At 32.4% G+C, this 20,817-nt stretch overlaps 2 protein-coding genes and 1 long non-coding RNA gene across 4 annotated transcripts; 1 reads left to right on the forward strand and 2 right to left on the reverse strand.

Moving 5' to 3' along the window:
* Nucleotides 1–205: 205 nt before the first annotated feature.
* PFI (tubulin folding cofactor E / Pfifferling (PFI)) lies at nucleotides 206–8,209 on the reverse strand. Its single transcript, XM_012221778.4, has 15 exons — nucleotides 7,379–8,209; nucleotides 7,103–7,273; nucleotides 6,844–6,890; nucleotides 5,816–5,962; nucleotides 5,616–5,690; nucleotides 4,589–4,698; nucleotides 4,345–4,481; nucleotides 4,201–4,262; nucleotides 2,483–2,590; nucleotides 2,353–2,387; nucleotides 2,122–2,184; nucleotides 1,635–1,726; nucleotides 1,475–1,551; nucleotides 1,313–1,390; nucleotides 206–730 (listed from the first exon to the last, which is right to left on the reverse strand). The coding sequence occupies exons 1-15, from the start codon at nucleotides 7,689–7,691 to the stop codon at nucleotides 632–634; spliced, it is 1,614 nt and encodes a 537-aa protein (XP_012077168.1). The 5' UTR covers nucleotides 7,692–8,209; the 3' UTR covers nucleotides 206–631.
* On the forward strand, nucleotides 7,967–14,039 carry LOC119370374 (uncharacterized). Its single transcript, XR_005177920.1, has 3 exons — nucleotides 7,967–8,103; nucleotides 8,737–8,821; nucleotides 13,759–14,039. It is a non-coding gene; the product is annotated as an uncharacterized LOC119370374 (long non-coding RNA).
* Nucleotides 8,473–19,515, reverse strand: LOC105638041 (uncharacterized). 2 transcript variants are annotated; one of them, XM_012221758.4, is made up of 20 exons: nucleotides 19,283–19,514; nucleotides 17,313–17,368; nucleotides 17,095–17,199; nucleotides 16,729–16,785; nucleotides 15,877–15,947; nucleotides 15,031–15,130; nucleotides 14,352–14,422; nucleotides 13,780–13,880; nucleotides 13,590–13,693; nucleotides 13,442–13,495; nucleotides 13,226–13,281; nucleotides 13,062–13,100; nucleotides 12,796–12,940; nucleotides 12,479–12,654; nucleotides 12,318–12,385; nucleotides 11,232–11,304; nucleotides 11,041–11,102; nucleotides 10,028–10,946; nucleotides 9,562–9,852; nucleotides 8,473–9,017 (listed from the first exon to the last, which is right to left on the reverse strand). In XM_012221758.4, the coding sequence occupies exons 2-20, from the start codon at nucleotides 17,364–17,366 to the stop codon at nucleotides 8,741–8,743; spliced, it is 2,823 nt and encodes a 940-aa protein (XP_012077148.1). In that variant the 5' UTR covers nucleotides 17,367–17,368; nucleotides 19,283–19,514; the 3' UTR covers nucleotides 8,473–8,740. The 2 variants fall into 2 exon arrangements, with proteins under 2 accessions (XP_012077148.1, XP_089582119.1); XM_089725993.1 differs by lacking the exon at nucleotides 8,473–9,017 and having other exon boundaries at nucleotides 9,558–9,852; nucleotides 19,283–19,515.
* Nucleotides 19,516–20,817: the final 1,302 nt, after the last annotated feature.

Raw genomic sequence — 20,817 nt, forward strand, 5'->3', positions numbered from 1 at the left:
TATTATAGTAATTGTATATTATTTGACTTTTATATGTATTTCATTTCATGAAAAGTAAAATTTCTTTTTTTTCCATAACTTTTTATTTTATTTTATTTTGTTTTCATATGGAGCAACATGTGTGTACTTAAAAAAGTCAGTCTTTAGAAATTCATGCAATAAAAAAAATTAAAAAAAGAGATTAGAATCATGAAAATACATGATATTCACACAATAACAAAAATTATTAAAAAGAAAAAGATGAACCTTTTATAGTTCCATAAATTACAAATTTTTAGAATTTTCAAGTAATTCTAAAACTACTACTACTATAAAACAATAGACAATGAATCCATTTGTAACTTGAAGAATATTTTTCAAGAAAGTTATTCCATAAAATCAAACGGTTATCGATCAAAAACTGGTTGCGACTTGTTCCTCCCAGGCATTAATTAAAAACTGGTGTTGTCTCAGATCAGGAGAATATTTTAATTTTGACAATAAAACTACTGCCATCATCTGCGGGGAAAATAGAGAGACATGGCCGAATTATCTTTTGTGTCACCAGCATGCATGAGAAGTGTAACTCCAGCAAATCTAAAACAGCATTCAGTTTGCAACAGATTACATTGAGCTCGTTAGTATTTGCGTATCAACTCTCTTCATCCACGAGAATGGTTGAATCATTGCCAATTCCAACGTCCATCAAAGTTGCCATTTCATCATCCAACAGCAAAGGTAGAGGGGAGCCCTGCAATTTCCCACTCAAAAGAAAAAGTAAGAAAGGAAACTCTTTTCCAAGTCAGTGGTGAATCAAACTTCAAAAATAAAACTACTGGAAAAGAAATTCTACAAAAGGAAAAGCTTCATTTGGTTCCTTCAGAATGAATGGGATTTATTAGGTCATAACTTATGTCGTTTCAGCTATATCATGTTCTCAATTTCATTCTTTGGCAAAATCTATCAATGTCAGCAAGTTATAAAGGCATCTGAGAAGTAAGAAATCAATTGAACGAATGAATGATTATATTCTTCTTTTTCTGGTTTTTTTTTTTTTTTTTTCCATCTCTTTTGGTGTTGGAATGGGTTATTTTCAACATTAAAGTGATAAAGTATTGCTGTGAAATATGAAGAGTGTAATGCCATTAAAAAAGAAAAAAACAATTCAAAATAGCTACCAATTTTAAGGGTTGAGATATTTTCTTTTTGAATATTTACTATATAGAAAAGATGATTTAGCAAAAAAATGCTACACCAAACTGGATGATCAACATACCAAGAGGTATTCACCATAGTTATATATATCAATGAATAAAAGGGTGTAAGGACAAACCTCTTCTTGAAGAAATAATTTGGGTTTGATAGACTTGAGATTGAAAAAGCTTTCACACAGAATTTTTAGCTTGCCAACCTAAAATGAATTCAGAAGAATAATTTCATCTTAAAATAACATCCAGGAAGATATGCATTTTAATACAAGTCATGTGAATATCACCGTTGTAGTGGCTGGCAATTTCTTTGTTAACAATGGTTTCTCACCAATGGATGCACCAACGCATTTCAGGGTGATAGCTGCAAGATTTATTAATAATGTTCGAGCATATATATTGCAACTGTGTTAAATAATCAGATGAGAAAAATCTGAAGATTCATACATAGAAGACTGGATGCCATTTTTTGAGGGCCTGATGTTCCAACTGATGGCCTTTCACCTTCAATGCCATGAAAAGCCTTCAGCTCAGCAAACCTTTAACAAAATAGGTCCAGGAGTGAAAAGGAAGAACATTATTGCTGAACAACTAATACCAAAAAGTTATTTGCCATTGTAAACGATTGTAGGTGGGTTTGTTCCAGATTTTCTGTTAAGGCCCCAAGAAGAAACTTTGGCACATCCAATGGAATAAAAGGGGGAGGTGCCGGAAAATCAGGGGTAAAAAGGAGTTTCAGAATAAAAATTTAGTCCCTCTTAGATATGCAGACTGAACCTGGAAGAGATTTGAGACAGTAATACTGAAAATAAATAGATCATCACTAGAAGAAGGGGCATTGGCAATCACTAAGAATGATGAACTCCAGCAATCAAAATCTATGTGGCAAAGAAATTTTGTGGATTTTCATGTAAATTCACAGGAAAGTGATTACCTGGGATGCTCTTTGATTTCATCTGGATTTTCATGTAACCTTGACATAACTAAGCGGACATATCTGCAAAAGATATTCCAAGGAAAGAGGAAGCAAATATTCTTAAAAAAAGAACAATAAATATATGTAAACCAAAGATTATATTCATTGGAATGAGAAAACACAATAGCAAGAATATCTTATTTTCTGAAAAGGTAAATAAAGAAGTCAGAAACAGGATAAAGTATTTACCGAATCTCAGAGTCCTTCCTTTCGCGAGGGCTTACCTAAGAGGTATATCAGATGATGGTAGATCGGATTTACAAGAGCATCGACATTAAAATCCTTTTAATATATAGAACTTAGAAATTTGAGAAATTACCTCACTTCCATTTAGTATTTCAACTTTGGATAACCGTGCAATCAAAACAAATCTTGGGATACCACCTCTTCCAGTATCAGTTATTGGATTTTCAGAAAGTCTGATATCCTAAGAATGTGACAAAGCAAAAAAATAAAAAATAAAAAATAAAAGAACAGAAAGCTGCATTTTACCTCTCAATCATACAATCTAAAATTCTGAATGCTTCTCTATCACCCAGGTTTCAAACCAAATTGAGGCTAAATGTCATGTGCAGAGCAGGGACAACAGGAATACACTATATTGAAGCATGTAAGGGGCATCGTATTGCAGCCGGTAATTTGGCATGTTGACGAGGCCCTACTAACCTCAAATGTAGTAACATTTGGACTATGAAAAAAAAAAAAAAAGTGTGTCCATACGGAGAACCGAGGCTTCCAATGCACAATAAGACAAGTTGCATTCTATGCCAACTTCGAATCTTTGCTTGGAGTTGCTATCAATCATACAGTGATGATTTTATTTAATAAGCACATAATCAGGCAACTAGGTTCAAATATTCAATTATAACAAGGCCAGTTGTCCAATTCTTTCTTGCTAAATGAATGATATCAAGTCTTATTCATTATGTGAAAAAAAAAAACAGAGAGAGAATTTCATCTGCATCAAATTTCAGATCAAAATTTTTAATCATAAGGATTTCTGACCACATTCTCCATGGGGCCCTGTTGAATTCTCAGAATTCAAATTTACAACATAGGCCATTCATCCAAACTAAGCGTTGGTCCAGTACAAACTTCTGTCATGTATGTAATAAATATTCCTCTCTCGCTTTCTTCTCTTTTCATTTTAATCTTTAAGATGTTTAACCTTACCATTCAACTTCTATATGCAAATGTGTGGAAGGCAATACCTATATAGTGTTGGTAGAGCCTTGTCATGCATTCTAGTCAAGTAAATGAATAATCAGCAAAATCTGATTAGACCCTGAAGGTTAGCAACAAGGAGGTAGGCTAATCAAGCATTCAAGCAACTAGACCTCTCTCTGCTAGCAACATTCATCTTGCCAGAAATCTGTTATGATCAAAAGGAGGGATCATCTAGATCCATAACTTAATCCATTTGTTGAATTCATAATGCAAATTTACAAATAAATACGTGTAACTAGCATAAAAATTCGTAAGTGAAATCTATTTTGCAACTAACTTATAGCCATTAAAGTAGAAGAATTGGATCTCAGACAGTCAATCTGCATCTTATTAGAGCTGAATGAGACTCAGCAAGCAAGCCTATTGGCTCAGCAAGTCTTTTGCTTTGGTGGTCTGTTCCCTGATAATGACAATGAAGATTTAAAATGTGGAAAATCAATGCACTATATGAATTAAATGTATGGACCAAGAGAAAAACATATCAAATGAAATGGGGCAGTGCACAACCTTTTCTATTTGCCTAGCTTTCTTCTTCAGCATAAAGGAGTATATGTGGTACAAAGACAATAATAAAGATACAAATATTAATTTCTTATAATCTGTAATGCCAAAGTAATTCCAAATTACCTACTAAGGAATATATAATCTTTTAAACTAAAACCTAGCTACTCTAAAAAGTGATATATGAGGATGATCGGCCATATGTAATTAAATTAGTAGTCTTATTGATTGATTTTATATTACACAGATATGGTATATTATATATTCCTAGTCTGATATCAAGTAATAGACTTGCATACAACATATTACCACCAATTTCGGGAATGAGTTCAGCGAGTCAATTGATGCTAGATCCTCAAGTTTGTTAGCCCCTGACGTGCATAGAAGAATCAGAAACTTCTATGAAGTAAAATAACAAATTAACAAATCAAAGAGGAGTTTTTGATTAATTACCCAGAAGAAGGCAATGCAAACTTTGAAAAGGCGTTTTCAAATGAGATTCAGATCCACCTAGTAATTTATCCATTATATCAGCACCCGGGTAGAAGATACGTTTCAAATTGTTTTTATTCAAATGAAGCTGCTCCAAACTGAGTGCAAAACATGTAATAGTGCTTATCAAGAGAAAACCATTGGCAGAAAAATTGGGATGTATGGAAAAGTTTCAGATGGAAGAAAACACACACAGATTTTTGACCTTTTTAACAGTGAAAGCTTTAAGATTTCATTCCATTCAGCTATCAAATTATCTTCCAAATTTAGAAGCCGTAAAGAATCAAATCCTTGAACAATTGATGAAGCTGTTGACTGAAAAATGAAAAAAAAAAAAAAAAAAAATTGAGTCTTATCTACAAAGAGGTCAACACAGAACATACATAAGCCGAGTGCAAATGTTCATAATATGAAACCCCAATCTCAGCCAGAAAATGGTAAAATAAAATAAAGTTCAGTGAAGCAGCTGTACACATATTTTCTTTCTGTTCCCCTTTTTGTTGTTACTTTTTTAACAGGCAAACATCTAAACAGTAATATAAACAACTGTGCATTATCTTGCAGTACCACAAACCTGCATTCACACATCAAAACTTGTAAACCTGCATATTACTGTCCAGTCTTAGCTGAAGGTTCTGCAAACGGAATTCTTAACATGGATATTTGACTTCTACTAATGATTAAACTAGAATGGATTGAGTCCACTTTACAGTTTAAGATTTATTTCTCACATTTGGAGTTTCAGCAACATGCTCATCTTCAACTATATAGCTACACGCCCCTGCCCATAGGCAAGAAAAGGCCTTTATCCATAAACTCAGGGCATTTCTGGATGAATATTTCAAGCTGAGCAAATCAGTTATCATCTTCTCCATCATCATTATCATAGGTTACTAACACAGCTTATTAGAAGTGCAAAGCAAAAGCATACTGGATAGTGATTATGAGGGTCCAATTCTTGACTGGAGGGAGCACTAAAGGCCTCTGCTCTTCCGTCCCTTGGGGTGAATGATTAGTGGAACTTAAATTTGGTAGCGTGTAGTTTCTTCCTCCTTTTTTGATAGGATTATTACACATTCTTTCATAATTTTATAGTTCACCATAACTTTTCAACTTCATGCTATTGCAATCAGTAACCATCCACAAAATTAAGTTTATTGTGTGAGAACAAAAATAAACATGAAAGACTGTTCAAATATTATCATAATGGCAAATATATATAAGAGTAAAACCGTTATTGTGCATATGCCGTTCCCCATCAAATGTAGCTCCTCAATCACTGGTAATAAATGATTAAGAACTTCAACCTGCAACGTCAAAAGTACTATATTTAGGTTCTAAATTTAAAATTTAAAAGGGAAAAAAGAGAACAACAATTCTAAGACAGATGGAAAAATAACCTAGACATGAAAAGTACATAAAAGCAGTCCACCTGTGTCCAATTTATGCCAGAATTGTTTAGAACTAAAACACGGATGTTTTTCAGTTGGGGTAGCCCAGTAATGCTCTGTGACATTATATTATTAGACAAATTGAGAGCTGAAAGAGCTGGTAGATGCTCACACATGGTACCAACGTCCTGCAATATTAAGAAGCATAGTTCTTCAGCACCAAGAAATTCATTAAACAATTCAGCAATAAGCAAAATTTGAATAAAAATTAAGAATGCATCTCCTCACTAACATCTAGAGAACCTAGTTAAAGTAGGAAATACACAGTAAAGGAACATGTATCACCAGCAGACTCCATATCTAGAGGCAAACTCACAATCCTTTACCAAGAACATAAAATATGAATGGGAGCAATTTCCAAGAATTTATTTATTCTTAGGCTCCTTTTGTTCCTCCTCCTTGTGATTTCCTTAAAAAGTGAAGGCATCGGGATCTGATATCCTAGTTACTGACAAGCCTTATGTATGACTGGTAAATCAGTATATCTCACCATTTTAAAAAAAAAAATAATTCAAAAGCCATATCATGAATCTTCAGATGTATATAAAAACTTTGAAATGCATTGTGTATCCTAGTTATTTTATGACTTCAAAAAAAAAAAAAAAAATCATTGAATCGATAATACACAAGTGGAGAAAAAGGTAAAAATCACCAAGAAAAATTTCTCCAGAAATTGCGTACATCACCTGTCTAACGAATTTAGAACTGAGAAAACTGCAACCTAATTTGTGTTGCAAAACTTAGTAGCTGAACTTATTTGTCCCATCTTAAGTTACAAACAACATCTAATGGACTGAACGTGTCTAGAATTACTCTGAGTTTTAAATAAATTAAAAAAAAAAAAAAAAATCTACTTCTAGCTCAAAAATTATAAGTGGCAGGCAGATGGATTGTATTCTATATAGCATGCAGAAAAAGTATACACTTACATTTTAAGAGAATGGCAGTAAACAGTACAAGAAATGCAAGTTCATGATAAAAAATTCGATTGCTCACAAATGGAACATACCTTCCATTCCGAAAGTAAATTTCCTGTCAAGTCCAACTCCTTCAGATCTACAAGAGAAGCATTAAATCATTAAACAAATTACTATCACATATGTCATGCTAGCATAATCATGCTATATATAATTGCAATAGCAAACAATTAGGAAGATGCACAAGAAGTACATGCTAAAATACTCTTGCTTTAAAATCTTGCCTCAAAATTTACTTAATTACTTGATCTTCATAACTGAAAATGGAAAGCACAGTATTAATATACTCACTGGGAACCAAATTGCTAATATCAGTTGGATTTCCAGTAGTGCTAACACCCAAATAAGGTAGTGAAGCACCCTTCAGTTCTTCAAATCTACTTAGCTTATCTTGAATTTTCTCTTTACCCACAAGTTCAACTGATACCCGTTTGTTACTAGATGAAAGCACATACATTTCATCTGTATCGAATCCATGCTACACAAATTAAGCTCAAATTGCCAAAAAAGGGGGAAAAAAAAAATACTGAAATGATCCAAAGAGCGATAATGCAACAATCGCAATACCTTCTTCTTCCTTAGTGGACTCGCTTCTGTACCTGATATGGAGAGCTTCAAGGAAAGAAATGCCCGGACTTAAATTTTGGGTTCGAACAAAGGATCCTGACCGTTCCAATCTCGAATGGAAGTAACGGACGCCGTTGACGGATCCGTCGTGCTTGCCTTCTCCATTGTCCCAATCAACCCCGACCCATGTACCCGGATGGCCCTGCAAGGGTCCAACGTACTTTACCGTCCCAATTCGGCGACGATCGCTAGTTGAGTGGACCCGCTGGCCGATTTTGAAAGACTCGTTGCTTGACTCGGTTGAGTCTTGCATTTTCTTCGCTAAAATCACAGTCGCAAACCAGCAAGTAGGAATTGTAGTGTAAACCAAAAGGGAAGGTTTTCGCGCTGTTCTGGTATTTGACTATTCGGGTCAGGAACCCGTATAGAAAACAAAAGAATTTCTATGAACCTGCAATTAACAGGTCAGTACGAGTCCAATACCCGAAAACACATAAAACGTCACGTAATATCAGTGGGCCTGTGTGCCAGTTATGGAATAGGAAAAGTGTCAGTTCTGAAATCGTCAGAAGCATATGCTAATTTATTGTCGTTTTGGTCTTCGACGATGACGATGACCCCTTCCCTCCGATTTTCTTTCTCCATCTCTTCCCACTGTTAGTTCTTTCACTCCTCTGCTAGTTTCTGCCACCGTGGGGGTGCTCCCAAAATCTAAGAGTTTTCCAGTGAGTTTGCTCCCAAAATCGTGTAATTTTATGCTTTGAATCGATAAATTATGCTTTTAAGCTCAAATTCATTTTTGTCTGGTTGCTGCTATTTCGTTGTAATTTTCTTTCTTTTTTGTTTAAATGAGTGCTGCCATAAGTAGATAAAAGAGGACTCTTGTACTGACACGTGGCGTTCGACCAGTTTCCTTTAGGAAATACACATTAGTAGATTAGTAGAGTCAGCAGTAAGTTAGAAAAGGCCAAGGAGTAGGAGACAATGCCCTTCTTCAACAGTGCAAGACCTGATTAAGTCCTCTTAGTGCTAAGAGGTCAGAGGTTGAACCTTATTATCAGTCAATATCCCCTTATAAATATTTTAGATATATATCAAAAAAATTTTAAAACTTGTCATTTAAGTTGGTGATCATCATAACATTTTGTGTCATAAAGATTATAGGATAGTCTTGCAATTTCCTATAATTTGTAGTTGGTATAAACCACATCCTGAAGTTATGTTCTGAAAGTCTGTTGGAGTATTATACTTGTATAACATCTAGCAGAACAAATGAACTATTATAACAATGCCATCTTTTGTTCATATATCCAGCTATTCTACCACTGAAATATACAACACTTCTGAATGTTTTGAAGGTTGCTATGGACATCTACTGCAAGTGAACTCATAAGCAACCTGTAGCAAGCTTTTAGAAGCATCATCATCTGGCAACTTCAAAAGGTGAGCAACTTTAGAAAACCCAACATTTTGCTTAAGATATAAACTTTCATTAGTCAAGTCAAGCTCCATCTCCTCTTTAAAGAGCTCAGGCTTTGATAATGCCCACTGCATTGCCCATATCGCTAATGGTCGCATGTAACAAATAGATCTATACTGGTCATCAGTATTCCACCCTTCTGGAATCTGAAATGAATAACTATGACCAGAAAACAAGTAATGAGTAAGTTTTAGTGGAAATTGCTAGAGAGAGAAAAGATACAATAAACCCTTGTTTGCTTTCATACTTTTACAGAACAATTTTGTTATAAAATTCATGAGTTTGTAATAAATTTTAAGTGATAGTATATTTGAATTCTATTGTTTGGAATAACTGAAAAATAAAAGGGTTGTATTTAGTTATAAAGAGACATATTTACTTTAAATAAGGTTATCTAGGGTTTTAACAGTGAGTCTCTTTAAATGAATTTAATTCTTGCAATATCTTACTATTTTGGACATCATTTCATTTCTTCTAAAACGACTCATACATGCTGCTCTACTGATTTCTTGATATTCAGTTTCCTACTTTTTCTGTTTTCAATACTTTATTGTACTCATATTGTTATTGTTCTATAAGCTTATCATCATACTATTAAAGGATTCTTTGATACCACACAGCTTCAAGAAATATTAGCTGAACATAAAGCATATCTAAACATTAAAATAGGAAATTATAGTTAGTGAAAGAGAAGAAGACTCACCCGAGACCTTCTTGTGACCATGCCGCTTGATAGATACCTGCAGCAGTCTGAAATGCCATTTCCACCATGTCCTCTTGAATCATAGACGCAGCAAGACCATATGTAACTCCAGGCCATATTTCTCTTGATTGCAATGCTGACTTATCTACTCTTCCATCTGGTAGCATCCCATTGACTGCACCCCGCATTCCCCCTTTGACTTGTAAGACGTTAAACTTGTAAATCTTTTCAAGGGCGCTTCTCAATTTTTCCTCATCAACGATCGGGGAAAGGCCACATGCCCTGGCATACCTGTAAAACAATCAAAACATTAAGCCCATTTCCAAATGTCAGGAAGTATATGTAAACTACTCCTGTAAAAAAGAGTTAAGCACTTAAATAATGTAAGTTTATCCTATAGGTTATTATTATCAATACTCTGAATCTCGACATAAAACCTTTAGGAACTAGAGAATTTCATGCTCACCACTGCCCAGCCAACTGATCAGCTTGAATAGAACTATTACCACTGCTGTCATAATTGAAGTAGGAACCATTCCATAGTGTGCTATATACAGCTTTTGCCTTCTGAAACTTGACCCAGAAGTAGCTAGCAGATGCATTGTCACCAACTTCACACGCCAGGGCTGAAGTAGCCTGGAGCGCCGCCACCCAAAGCCCACCACAATATGCACTCACACCAGTAACAGACCATGCATCATAGGTTTGATCAGGGAATCCCTCGTTCTCAATCATACCATCTCCATCCTTGTCAAACTGATCCATATAAGCCATTGCAACATAAACTGATGGCCAAACAGCTTGTGCAAAACTTTTATCCCCAGTAGCAATTACATCCCTGTATATTTGGAGTACAAATTTAGAATTCAAGTCCTTCCATCTTGATGTACTGAAAAGATTATAAGCATTTACTTCAAACCAAGGGTCATTAAGCCCAATATCATGTGGAACAGCACCGAGAACTGTTCGTGGAACCTGCTTTCCATCGCTCATCACTTGCATCTTAGTAGGATCATGCATCATCACTCCAGCTGCAAAGTCTCTTTGGATGCTTAGCTCAAGTTTCGGGAATAGCATTAGAAGTGCAAAAGATGAGTAGAAATGAACATCATAGGTATTCCACATGAGGTATTCAGAACCTTCAAGGTACAGGAATTGACCAATATTTTCTTCTCCAATTTGGAGCAAATTTGTTCCGAAAGCAGCATTTGAGATTTCTGGATTTTGTATTTGCTCATATATAGATGCCATCCTTTCTAGGATTCCAATAGCTGTATCATTCTTGTGAGCCATACCATAAGTATTTCCGAAATCTGAGCTTGACTTATCCAGAAAAAATTTTCTATCTTTAATTGCTTGAAAACTTTGCATTGGAGGTGATCCATCTGGGGAAAGTAAATGTTTAATATTGATAAAGAGTAAACCAGGTTCCTGCAATTACATATTGAACTACATAAATCATGATCTGTCATAATATACCTGTCCAAACAGTTCCCCCAGCAGTGAGATAATAAAGCTCATTGAAGAGAGCAATAGGATACCTAGAAACAAATTTCTTGCAGTTAATTTCTTTTTAAATATTATAGCCATAAAAATGAAGAAAAAGAATTAAACTATTGGAAGTTTTAATATGGACTCATACTTTTAGCAGAAGATTCGTCTTATCTTACCATTCAGGAAGTCTTTTGTCTTCGAGAATTGGTCTTTGCCATGCTTCTATCTCAGATTCCCAATGAGCATGCTCTAGTTTCAAAAGGAAGAAAAAGGAAAAATATTTGAGTTCCGTATTATTCTCTCTCCATTTATTTCTTTCTTTTTTTTTTTTTTTTTTTTGAAAAAAGCTACTGCACTTGTTTTTGGTTTTTATTTTTCCTTTTGATACGCCTTCCATCCAATTTCGGACATAACAACTAGGACCTCAGTGAATGACTATTCAGTGACCAGTATTGCTCGTAAGAAAAAAAATACTGATTCTGTTCATATCAACAAACAGAAAGCAACTCGAACTATATCAAATTTTGCAAAGATGATGCATAAGTAAAATTCTCTTCTTAATGCTGTAGAGAAATATATGCTGGTTTCTGAAATGCTTGTGACAGAAGAATTTGCATTTCATAATGTTTTGAAAATTAAATGTTTCATTCATAAAAATGATATTATTTCTTTTTTTATTATAAATACCTGCATATAGTTTCCGGGCTGAATCTCCAATTATAGCAGTAAAGAGGATGGGATATTCCCAAGAATGGCTCTCTAAAGTTCGAGGGATTTCAGAAGACTGATTCTGAACAATTCTATTACAGTCCCAAGTTTGGATCTAGTTGTGTATATTTGATTAGATTTAAACATAGAATTGGGGCTTGTTAAGGGAGTACCTTACAATCTCTTAGGACTTGTTGACAAAGAACCCTACAATCTCTTAGAGCTCGTTAAGGTAGAGCTTGTTAAGGAAGGACTCTAGAATCTCTGAGTTTTAGGATCTCAAAAACTAGAGTAAAATTCATTGATTGTTGAAAATCCCTCGATCATTGTAATATCTAGTTTGAGGGTTTTGAAATCTCATATAAGAGGTAGAATTCTGTTGCATTCCTCATGAATGAGGGATTTCATGACCATTTATTATAAAAAAACGCCCTTTGTTTCTACTGCTCTAATCTTCATACCAAAGAAATGAAACAACATAATGGAATCAGATATCCAGATTTTCAATTCCATATATTCTGAAAATCTTCAATCCAAATGGGGCCTAAAATTACCAAGAATAGCATCATGTGCAATATCAGCAGCTGCATCCCCTAGAGTGCCATAGAATTTTGTATAACGCCTGTTTTTGAGGTGTTTTTATCAGTTCAAGGAATGCATATAACATAACAAACCAAGTAATAGCGCAAGTTCTAGGGAACAAAAGGCAGTTCACCTATGATAACTTCTTCCGCTAAATCTTACTTCTGGGCTGTCCCATGCCAATGAAAATGTTACAGTACGGACACAGTCAGGAGGAATAGACACCGAGGCTGCTATCGCTGCACCAATGGACGATCCTGGTTCTGAAGGTGAGGTTTTGTAGGAGCCTAGGTGATCAAATGTTCCATGCTACAAGAATAAAGGTTAGAAAATTCAAAAAACTTTGCGAAATCCTTGTATCGTTGTCAAGTAGAAATTGCATATTAGTCCCTACAAAATTTGTGCTCTTGAAAGGTAGAAATGCGGTCATGACAAGAAGAGAAGACGTACCTTTTTAATTTCCTCCCACATTTCTTTTGCTGTAATGCCCTGAGAATTGCCTGATGTAGCGAAGCAAGGGCATTCTGATACATGTATATCAGGTGTCTCTTGTGCTGCAATGGCAAAAGTAAATGGAGGCTGTCCATCTGGTGTTCTGCAGGAATTAGGCTTAGGATTAGAGTTACAAGGAGGCCTTGATATCATATCAAGCATATGGAAGGGAATTTTACTTGTTAAATTGGGAGCTAGAACTATTTTCAGAAATTAGGACTCACTTGTGCTGTAAATTGACTACATGAACTCCATCTTCTTTCCTGTTATGAGCTAATAACTGTATTAGTTGATTGAACTATTAGATTAGATGAAATATCAACTTGCAGCAGAACATTATATCTGGTGCAAATGATAAGTTCCAGTTAAATAAATATATAGAACTTACATGATAATTGAGTTGGAATGATGACCAGAAAATCCTGAGACACCACCAACCGAATTCTGGACGATGAAAAGTTAAAATTTTAAATAGGTTATGTCAGACAAATTTGTAAAAACTCCATTCTCTTTTTTTTCTTCTATGATACTATAACCACATTCCTGCAGCTAGTCTGCTTAAAAAGAAAGAAAAATTCTATGAAGAACATGTTCCTAAACTTACAGCCCATGTAAAGAGCAGAGTGACATCTGCTGAAGTCCTTCCATAATTAGATAACTGAAATAAGCATATAATAACATACTTAAGTCCTCAATCAAGCTAAAGAGAACTAATAATGACAAGATTACATTTCTTTGAGTCTCTGTCTTACTGTGAATGTAAAGACTGATACAGGAAAGCTGCTTTCTTTATAGTTGTGAGGAATGAAAGGTGAGATTTGGCGCGAAACAATTTTAAGTTCTGGATCTGGTTCATCTGGTTTACAAATATTTGTTATATTTCTAATTATGAATATCTAATTCCTAATTTTATGTCTGCAGTGTCACTGAAGCAGATATTACCTTCATAGGTTGTCCAGGCCCTTGGAAACAAACCATGGTATGTACATTTTTCGCCTTTCAGATTCCAATCCCATGATTCAATTCCTGAGCCTGTGCTTTCTCTGCATATTGCAATTCATGAGAAAATATAACTGTATTTCTTAAGGATTTAGAAATCAGATCACGAGGAAATAATTTAAGCAGAAAATGTTAATTACTGTATAGTCCTTCTGGTTTAACCATATTCATTAATCGGAACCTCTATTTATTCGACTCGGTCACTACGGTACAAATTCATTCTGTCGACTGCTTAATCATTTTGTTAAGTTTTTCCTTAGGCAAAGGAATTACAATGAATTAATATTTGGTCTTAAAATTGCGAAAAATTCTTTAGTCATGAGCTGTATTTAACAAACCTTAGAGACTAAATAGTTTATAGAATGAATTATTAAGTACTTAATCTTAATAATTTATTTTTTAAGATAGCATACCATATTAGAGAGCTTAAATAGCAATTAAGAAAATACCATATTAGAGGGCTTAAATACCAATTAAGAGAAAGAAAACTAAAGAATATGGTATTGGTAGCTTACTTTGGTATCTCTGGCTTTCTTGAACACAATACAGTAGAAAACTTGTTACCGTTTGGGCGGGTAACAAAAACCTACAAGAGATAGCAAAATTTCACTAATGGTTAGGGAACATAATTGTCTCTAATGATTCCTCTAACTTGCTATAGCATGTGTTTGAATTTCTGAGGAGCTTGTGTTTCATTATATGGCTACATGCCAATTTACTCTCTTCTTTACACTACCATAAATCAATATAAATTTCCTTATGAATTTCAGAGTGAATTATTATTTTGTTCTTATAATTATTGAATTTACAAATTATAACTTTTGCTTTCGAAAATTAATTAAATAGTCCTCAATTTTGTTATTGTTTAACTAAATAATCTTTCAATTAATTTGTCAATTTAATTGTGATAAAATGTTAACTTCACCTTTAACATTTACCATGATTTACCATGAGTTAAATAGTGATTTACCATGATTCAAATGAGATCTTCTTTCTTTTCTTAAAAGAAATATTTTAAGAAATATTAATTCTTTTGGGAAATTAAAAAAAAAAATCATGATTTGATCTATGCTTACAAAATTGGAAACTAAAATGATCTGTCCTTATATATGATACATTTGTACATAAGAGTTCATCTATTTATATTATTTCAGGCAATAAAGTAAAACAAAAAATAAAGAAAGATGAACTTACTGAAAACTGATTTGCTAAAATGGGGCTTTCTTCACATATTAATGGAAACAATTTAAAGAATTGAAATTCCCCTTTGTAGCTTCTTCCAATGTTTCCTGCTCTGAAATTTGTAATCTCAAATAACAACAGTCACAATTTTTAATTTTACGTAAATAGCTTTATAATACCTTCAATTTTTAATTTCACTTATTGAACACTTCAGCTTACAAAGTTGTATCCGTTAAATATTTCAACTTACAAAATTATTCTATTGAACATTCAAATTTGTAAAATTAGATCGTTTTATATGCTTATTGAATAGTTGAAAAATATAAAAATTATTATTTTAAAAATTATAATAACCACACATCAAGTGAATATTTTTTATATAATTTTTATTTTTTTTGTAAAGTATAAGGGTAAATTTATGAATTTGACCCAAAGAGACAATCTACAACAATGTTGTTCGATTAATAATTTAGTACTTAAATTTATGATCCAATCCATAAATTTGACATTGAATTTTAAATTAATGGATGCTTGTCGTGACCACCTGAATTTTCTAAGGTTTAATTATAAATCTACATTTTTTAGTTTCAATAATAGCTATGTTCTCGTTAAAATAAAATATGAAAATTCAGGGTCAGTGATATGACCGTGCACTTTCAAGAATTGAATTAAATAATATTATTAATTTATATTATGAAAATTTTTATGTTGGTAGAATTTATTAGAGTATTTTAATAATAATTGAAATTAAATATTAATTCACATTTTAAAAAATAATAACAGAAATTCAGTAATATGCACAGGCATGGTGTAGTTGTCAATTGTCACAATCACTGTAGGTCAAAGAAAACGACCTACCCAATACCGCCTAAGGGAACGGCGTGATCACCCGTAATCACACGCTTCTTGGAAAAGTCAAATATTGGAAACTGAAAAAGAAAAAAAAAAGTTGACAATTTGTATAAAAAAATATTATATATTTTTTTAAATTTAATAGTTTCGACTTTTACAAAAAATTAAATAAATAATTGAATAGTCTCAATAAATTATAAAATTATAAATGAAATTAAGAGTGATCGACTAAATTACTCTTTTGCTTGGAACGAATTTAAATGCATATGTCTAAACAAGCATAAAATTGGGATAAAATAATTAATGTTATTTTAATTTTCTGAAAATGTCATCCGCGAAGCATAAAAGAAGTAAAAAACTGTCAAATGAAACGGAGAAAACTTCATTTTGACTTCATAATTTAATAAAATTTAAAATTAATTCCTATATTTCGTAAATTTGAGAATTTTTGAATTTTTTTGTCCATTTAAATGATTCTTTCAGAAAATTAAAATAGCAGTAAATTTTTTTTTTCAACATTTAGATGATACAAAATCTAAGTTCTTTTTTTTTTATAATCTTAAATGTCTTATTTATAAAAAAATATTAAATACAACATGTATATGTTTAGATTAAATTATTGAATAAAACTTGATTTCTTTCCCACAAGCATAAAATTAAAAGAAAAAAAATTTTCCATATTTAACTTCTTCTTAAGTTGATTAACGAAAAAAAAAAAGTAAAATTTTTACAAAAAGACTATTTAGTTGAACATAAATAAATAAATAAAATTTTAATTTTTAAAAATAAAGATCTAATTCATAATTTTTATAAAATTATAATAATAAATAACAATTCACCCAAAAATATATTAATTACTCTTCTTTTCGCTGCTTCTTCCTTGGTGTAACGCCATAGTCGCAGGCCTATTGGAAGCTTCCAAAAAAAAAAAAAAAAGTCAAAAAATGCAACAGCTACGTAAGATAAATATAATAATTAACAACTAATGCAAATAATTGTTACTAAAACTGAATTAAGCCCAAATTATAATTAAAAACTCAAAATTGAATTGAACGGAATTAATAAATTCAAATTGAATTTTTTTGTTAAGTATTTGAGAGATTAAATATTCAAATTTAAATCTATTGTCAAATCGTACATATACTTATTTGGGTGTGTCTTCGTCCCTAAGTTGTAAGTGTCCGAATCATGAAAGTATGAAATAGAAATAAAAGTATAGCATACCATATGCATTATTTCTCGAAAACTTAGGTTGAAAGCCAAAGGTATATTTCCATTAGCATTCAGCTGTCGTTGCCAAGTTAGTAAAGGAGGTTTTCCTGGCGATATCTAATTATTGAAAATACACAAATTTATAAATTATAAAAAATAAGATGAAATATTAAAGTTATAAATAAATATTAACTTCATAAATATATATATATATATATGATAACACGCACCTCGTGTGCAGAAGAATCTTTTTCAGCATTTTCTTTCACAGTATCCTCCACCATGTCTGAGGTAATAAAGAGGAATAAAATCATGACAAAGCATCACCAAATTATGTCCATTTTCTTTTCAATATTCCCATGCTTTTTAAAATGTCTGATTTAGGATTTCAGATTCTCGGTTTGATTTCAATTTTGACTCAACGGATTCGATTTGATTTCGATCTCTTTAAAGCTAAAATCCAGTAGAAATATAATTCAGAAAATAATCCAATACATAAAGGGTTTATTTTCTGATTTGCTTTGCTGAAGATAATCAAAATCAAATACGAAATAAAAATCAATTAAATAAACATTTAGAAATTAGTTCTAACTAAAAAAAAACACATAACCAACAGTAGAAATAATTTCTCAAAAAAAAAAAAAAAAAAAAAAACAGTAGAAATAATTAAACTACAATATTTTTTAAAAAGAAAATGGAAAAATCAAAGTAAAAACTGAGAACCACCTCCGGAACCAGGCATGCTGGTTCAATGCACCGATGGCTTCGGTTCACTGAAGCACGGATTCAAGTCTAACATGTTAAACCTGAATCAGGCCTTCAATTGATAGTTCTTGGCCGACTCTGGTTCTGATTGGTTTTGGTTCAATTTTAATGAATCGAAGATTCTGATTTTTTGTGCATTTTTTTTTCTAAAAAAAAATGCTGAGAAAGTGAGAATTTCATCTCAAAGTTATACGCGACTTTTTTTATAAAAAAAAAAAATCGAATTTTAGAAAATAGACCCATAATTTTTGCTATCTAAACCAAACAATACATTTCTAAATTTTAAACGATGTGGACTATATTTGTTTATTCACAATTGAAAATGGGCTGAAGAGCCAAAAATTTTCACAAAATAATTTTAGGTGTGCCTATATTGAACCGGACAAGACTGAACCGCCGGTTCAACATCCAGTTTCGAGCCGTTTCGGTTACTTTTTTCCGGAAATATAAACCTTAACCAACCTGAGAACCGCTGGTTCTGATTCAAATATTTGAACCATCCATTTCAGGCTGATTTCAGTTTATCAAATTGTGGTTCAGTTCAGGTCCAGTTCCGGTTCAAACCAGCCCGGTGGCAAATTGAGACCGGAACCCACAATCAAAATGAGGGAGTTAACGAGTCAAGTCAACAAAGCCAACTCATGGGAATCATCAAGAAGTTTACTCTTAACAAATAATAACTTCTATGAAAAAATGAGATCAGATAGCTATGAAAGGAAATCGAAAAGGAAATTAAGGAGAAATATAAAATGAAATGAGATCAGATGGCCGTTAAGATGGTAGATCCACCACCACAATAAAATCTGCACCAAGTATGAGATTAAAAGGATAGAGAAGGCAAAAATAATGGAAAAAGAAGAAAGAGAGAGGAAGGACTTATCTAAACCTGGATTATTTCATACACCAAACTAATCAAAAACAGTGAGGGAGAATAGTTGATCACAAGTGGCTCTTTTTTTGTCCTTGTTTTACTTGCCTCACGGCTTTTTTATTCTACTACAAGACAATGTCTAAAGCAAATAAAGCATCACTGAAAGCTAAGATTCATTGACATTCAGAGAAAAGCAGAGTAAAATTACTTGCTCTGTTTCCTTTAATATATACCACCGATTGTAATAGACGAATACAACATTATATCAAATATTGAATGACCCATTTTTAGAAAAGAACTGAATTTGATATTTAATGCAAAAAGGTTGAGAGTTTCTTGTTTATATATCAAGTGTTTGTTAAAACAGAGGAAAACCAATAAGAAACAGAGCATTCTCTTGGTCTTGGATCGACCTTTGTTTTCCGTTTTATTATCAGTTACCATTTCCTAAAAGCATAAAATTCAATTAAAAACAAAAATCATATTCAATTTCTTAAAACTTAACTTTCAGGATTAAAATCAGTATATTCATTTTCAAACTAAAAACAGAGCTGCAAGACTAACCTGGAATTGCAAAATTGCTGTCTTTTTTGGATTAAGCAGCGAGAGAGAGATTGATTTTGATTAGAAGCAAAAATAGTGAATAATAATAAGGTTGTTCCAGAAAATTGCAGACCAGTTGATTGGGAAAAAATGGATAATGGGTGATGAAGTTTCCAAGTTTCTCTATTATTGTATGGCTATGGCATATTTTTCTTTTTTTCAATGCTTTGTTTGGTAATGTGGTTGGTGAGAGTTGTGAATTATTACTATTCAAATACAATAAAACTATAACTTATCATTGTATGTTCTTATCTGTCAACCTGTCATTGTCTATTTGCGTGTAACTTAAGGAAAAACACAGAAAACATTATTATTTAGTTTATTTTAAAAACTAGAAAATTAAACCTTCTAAAAAGAAAAAAAAAAAAAAAACTAGGAAAAAAAGTTATAAAAAAAATATCGTAATAAATGTCAAAATTTGAAATTTAATTTAAAAAAATATCAGTTTGACTTTGAAATTTAAATAATTATTGTTATTCATTATATACTTTTAATATCGTCTCTTTTGCCCTTATAAATTTTCTTATTGTTCTTTTTCCTTCTGCTGATTAAAGTTTCAATATCAAACCAAAGTGAGTATGTGGATTGACATGAATTTGTGACAAATGCCATTGCTTTGTCTCGTGAGCTTAACCTTAGGCTCCTTTCTCATAACTTAAGGTTGAGCTCGCTTCCCAACAAGCAATAGCTCCTTGGAAGAAAGAATGACTTTAGAAGAACTTGGCCGTCATCTAATAAAAAGGGCTTCCATTTTTTTCAAATTAACGATTTCAAGACCTATTAATTCTGACAGCTGATTGTAGAGTCGATTTGCACTCGTTGTTCTCATTATTGGTATTGTTTCACAATTTTATTTTTGATTCATAAAATATGTTCATTTTATGTTTTTGATCGATTGTTTATTATTGGAAATATCTCTATCAGTTTTGTTGTACAACCAGTATTCTTGATTTTGTTTGGATTGATACAATATATGCACCGCATTTAATTGGTTTGATCCACTGTGTTAATTTGTGTATATGTGTCTATTATGTATTTAATTGATTTTATAGTATTTACTGATACAACATATATATACACACATATATACACACAGTATATACCATGTATATCGTGTTTACCTTCGCTGTTGTTGCCATCATATGTCGTTATAATCGTGGTTGAATCACATAAGCTGTATAGGAATTTGCTGTTACAGATTTCGTATTTCCTTGTGTTTCTTTTGTTCAGTGTTTCCTTGTTTAGTGTTTTTTTTTTAATATTTCTTTTTTTTAGTGTTTCTCGTTTCTCTTGCAAGATAACCAAATTTGTTACTCCCTCTCTTCTCTTTATTAAGAGAAAATAGAAAATGCACGGGAATTTAGGTGGTAGTTAAACTAAATATCTTTTTCATTTTCTACCTAATATATCCTAATTTGCATTAATTGTTTTTTAGTTTTCATGGAGCCAACTCACAAAAAGAGAGTCCCCAGAGGACATTTATTTGAGAATTAATG

Source organism: Jatropha curcas, chromosome 9 (genome assembly GCF_041381405.1).
Source record: "Jatropha curcas cultivar XTBG-Jc1 chromosome 9, XTBG_Jcur_1.0, whole genome shotgun sequence".
NCBI classification, from domain to species: Eukaryota; Viridiplantae; Streptophyta; class Magnoliopsida; order Malpighiales; family Euphorbiaceae; genus Jatropha; species Jatropha curcas.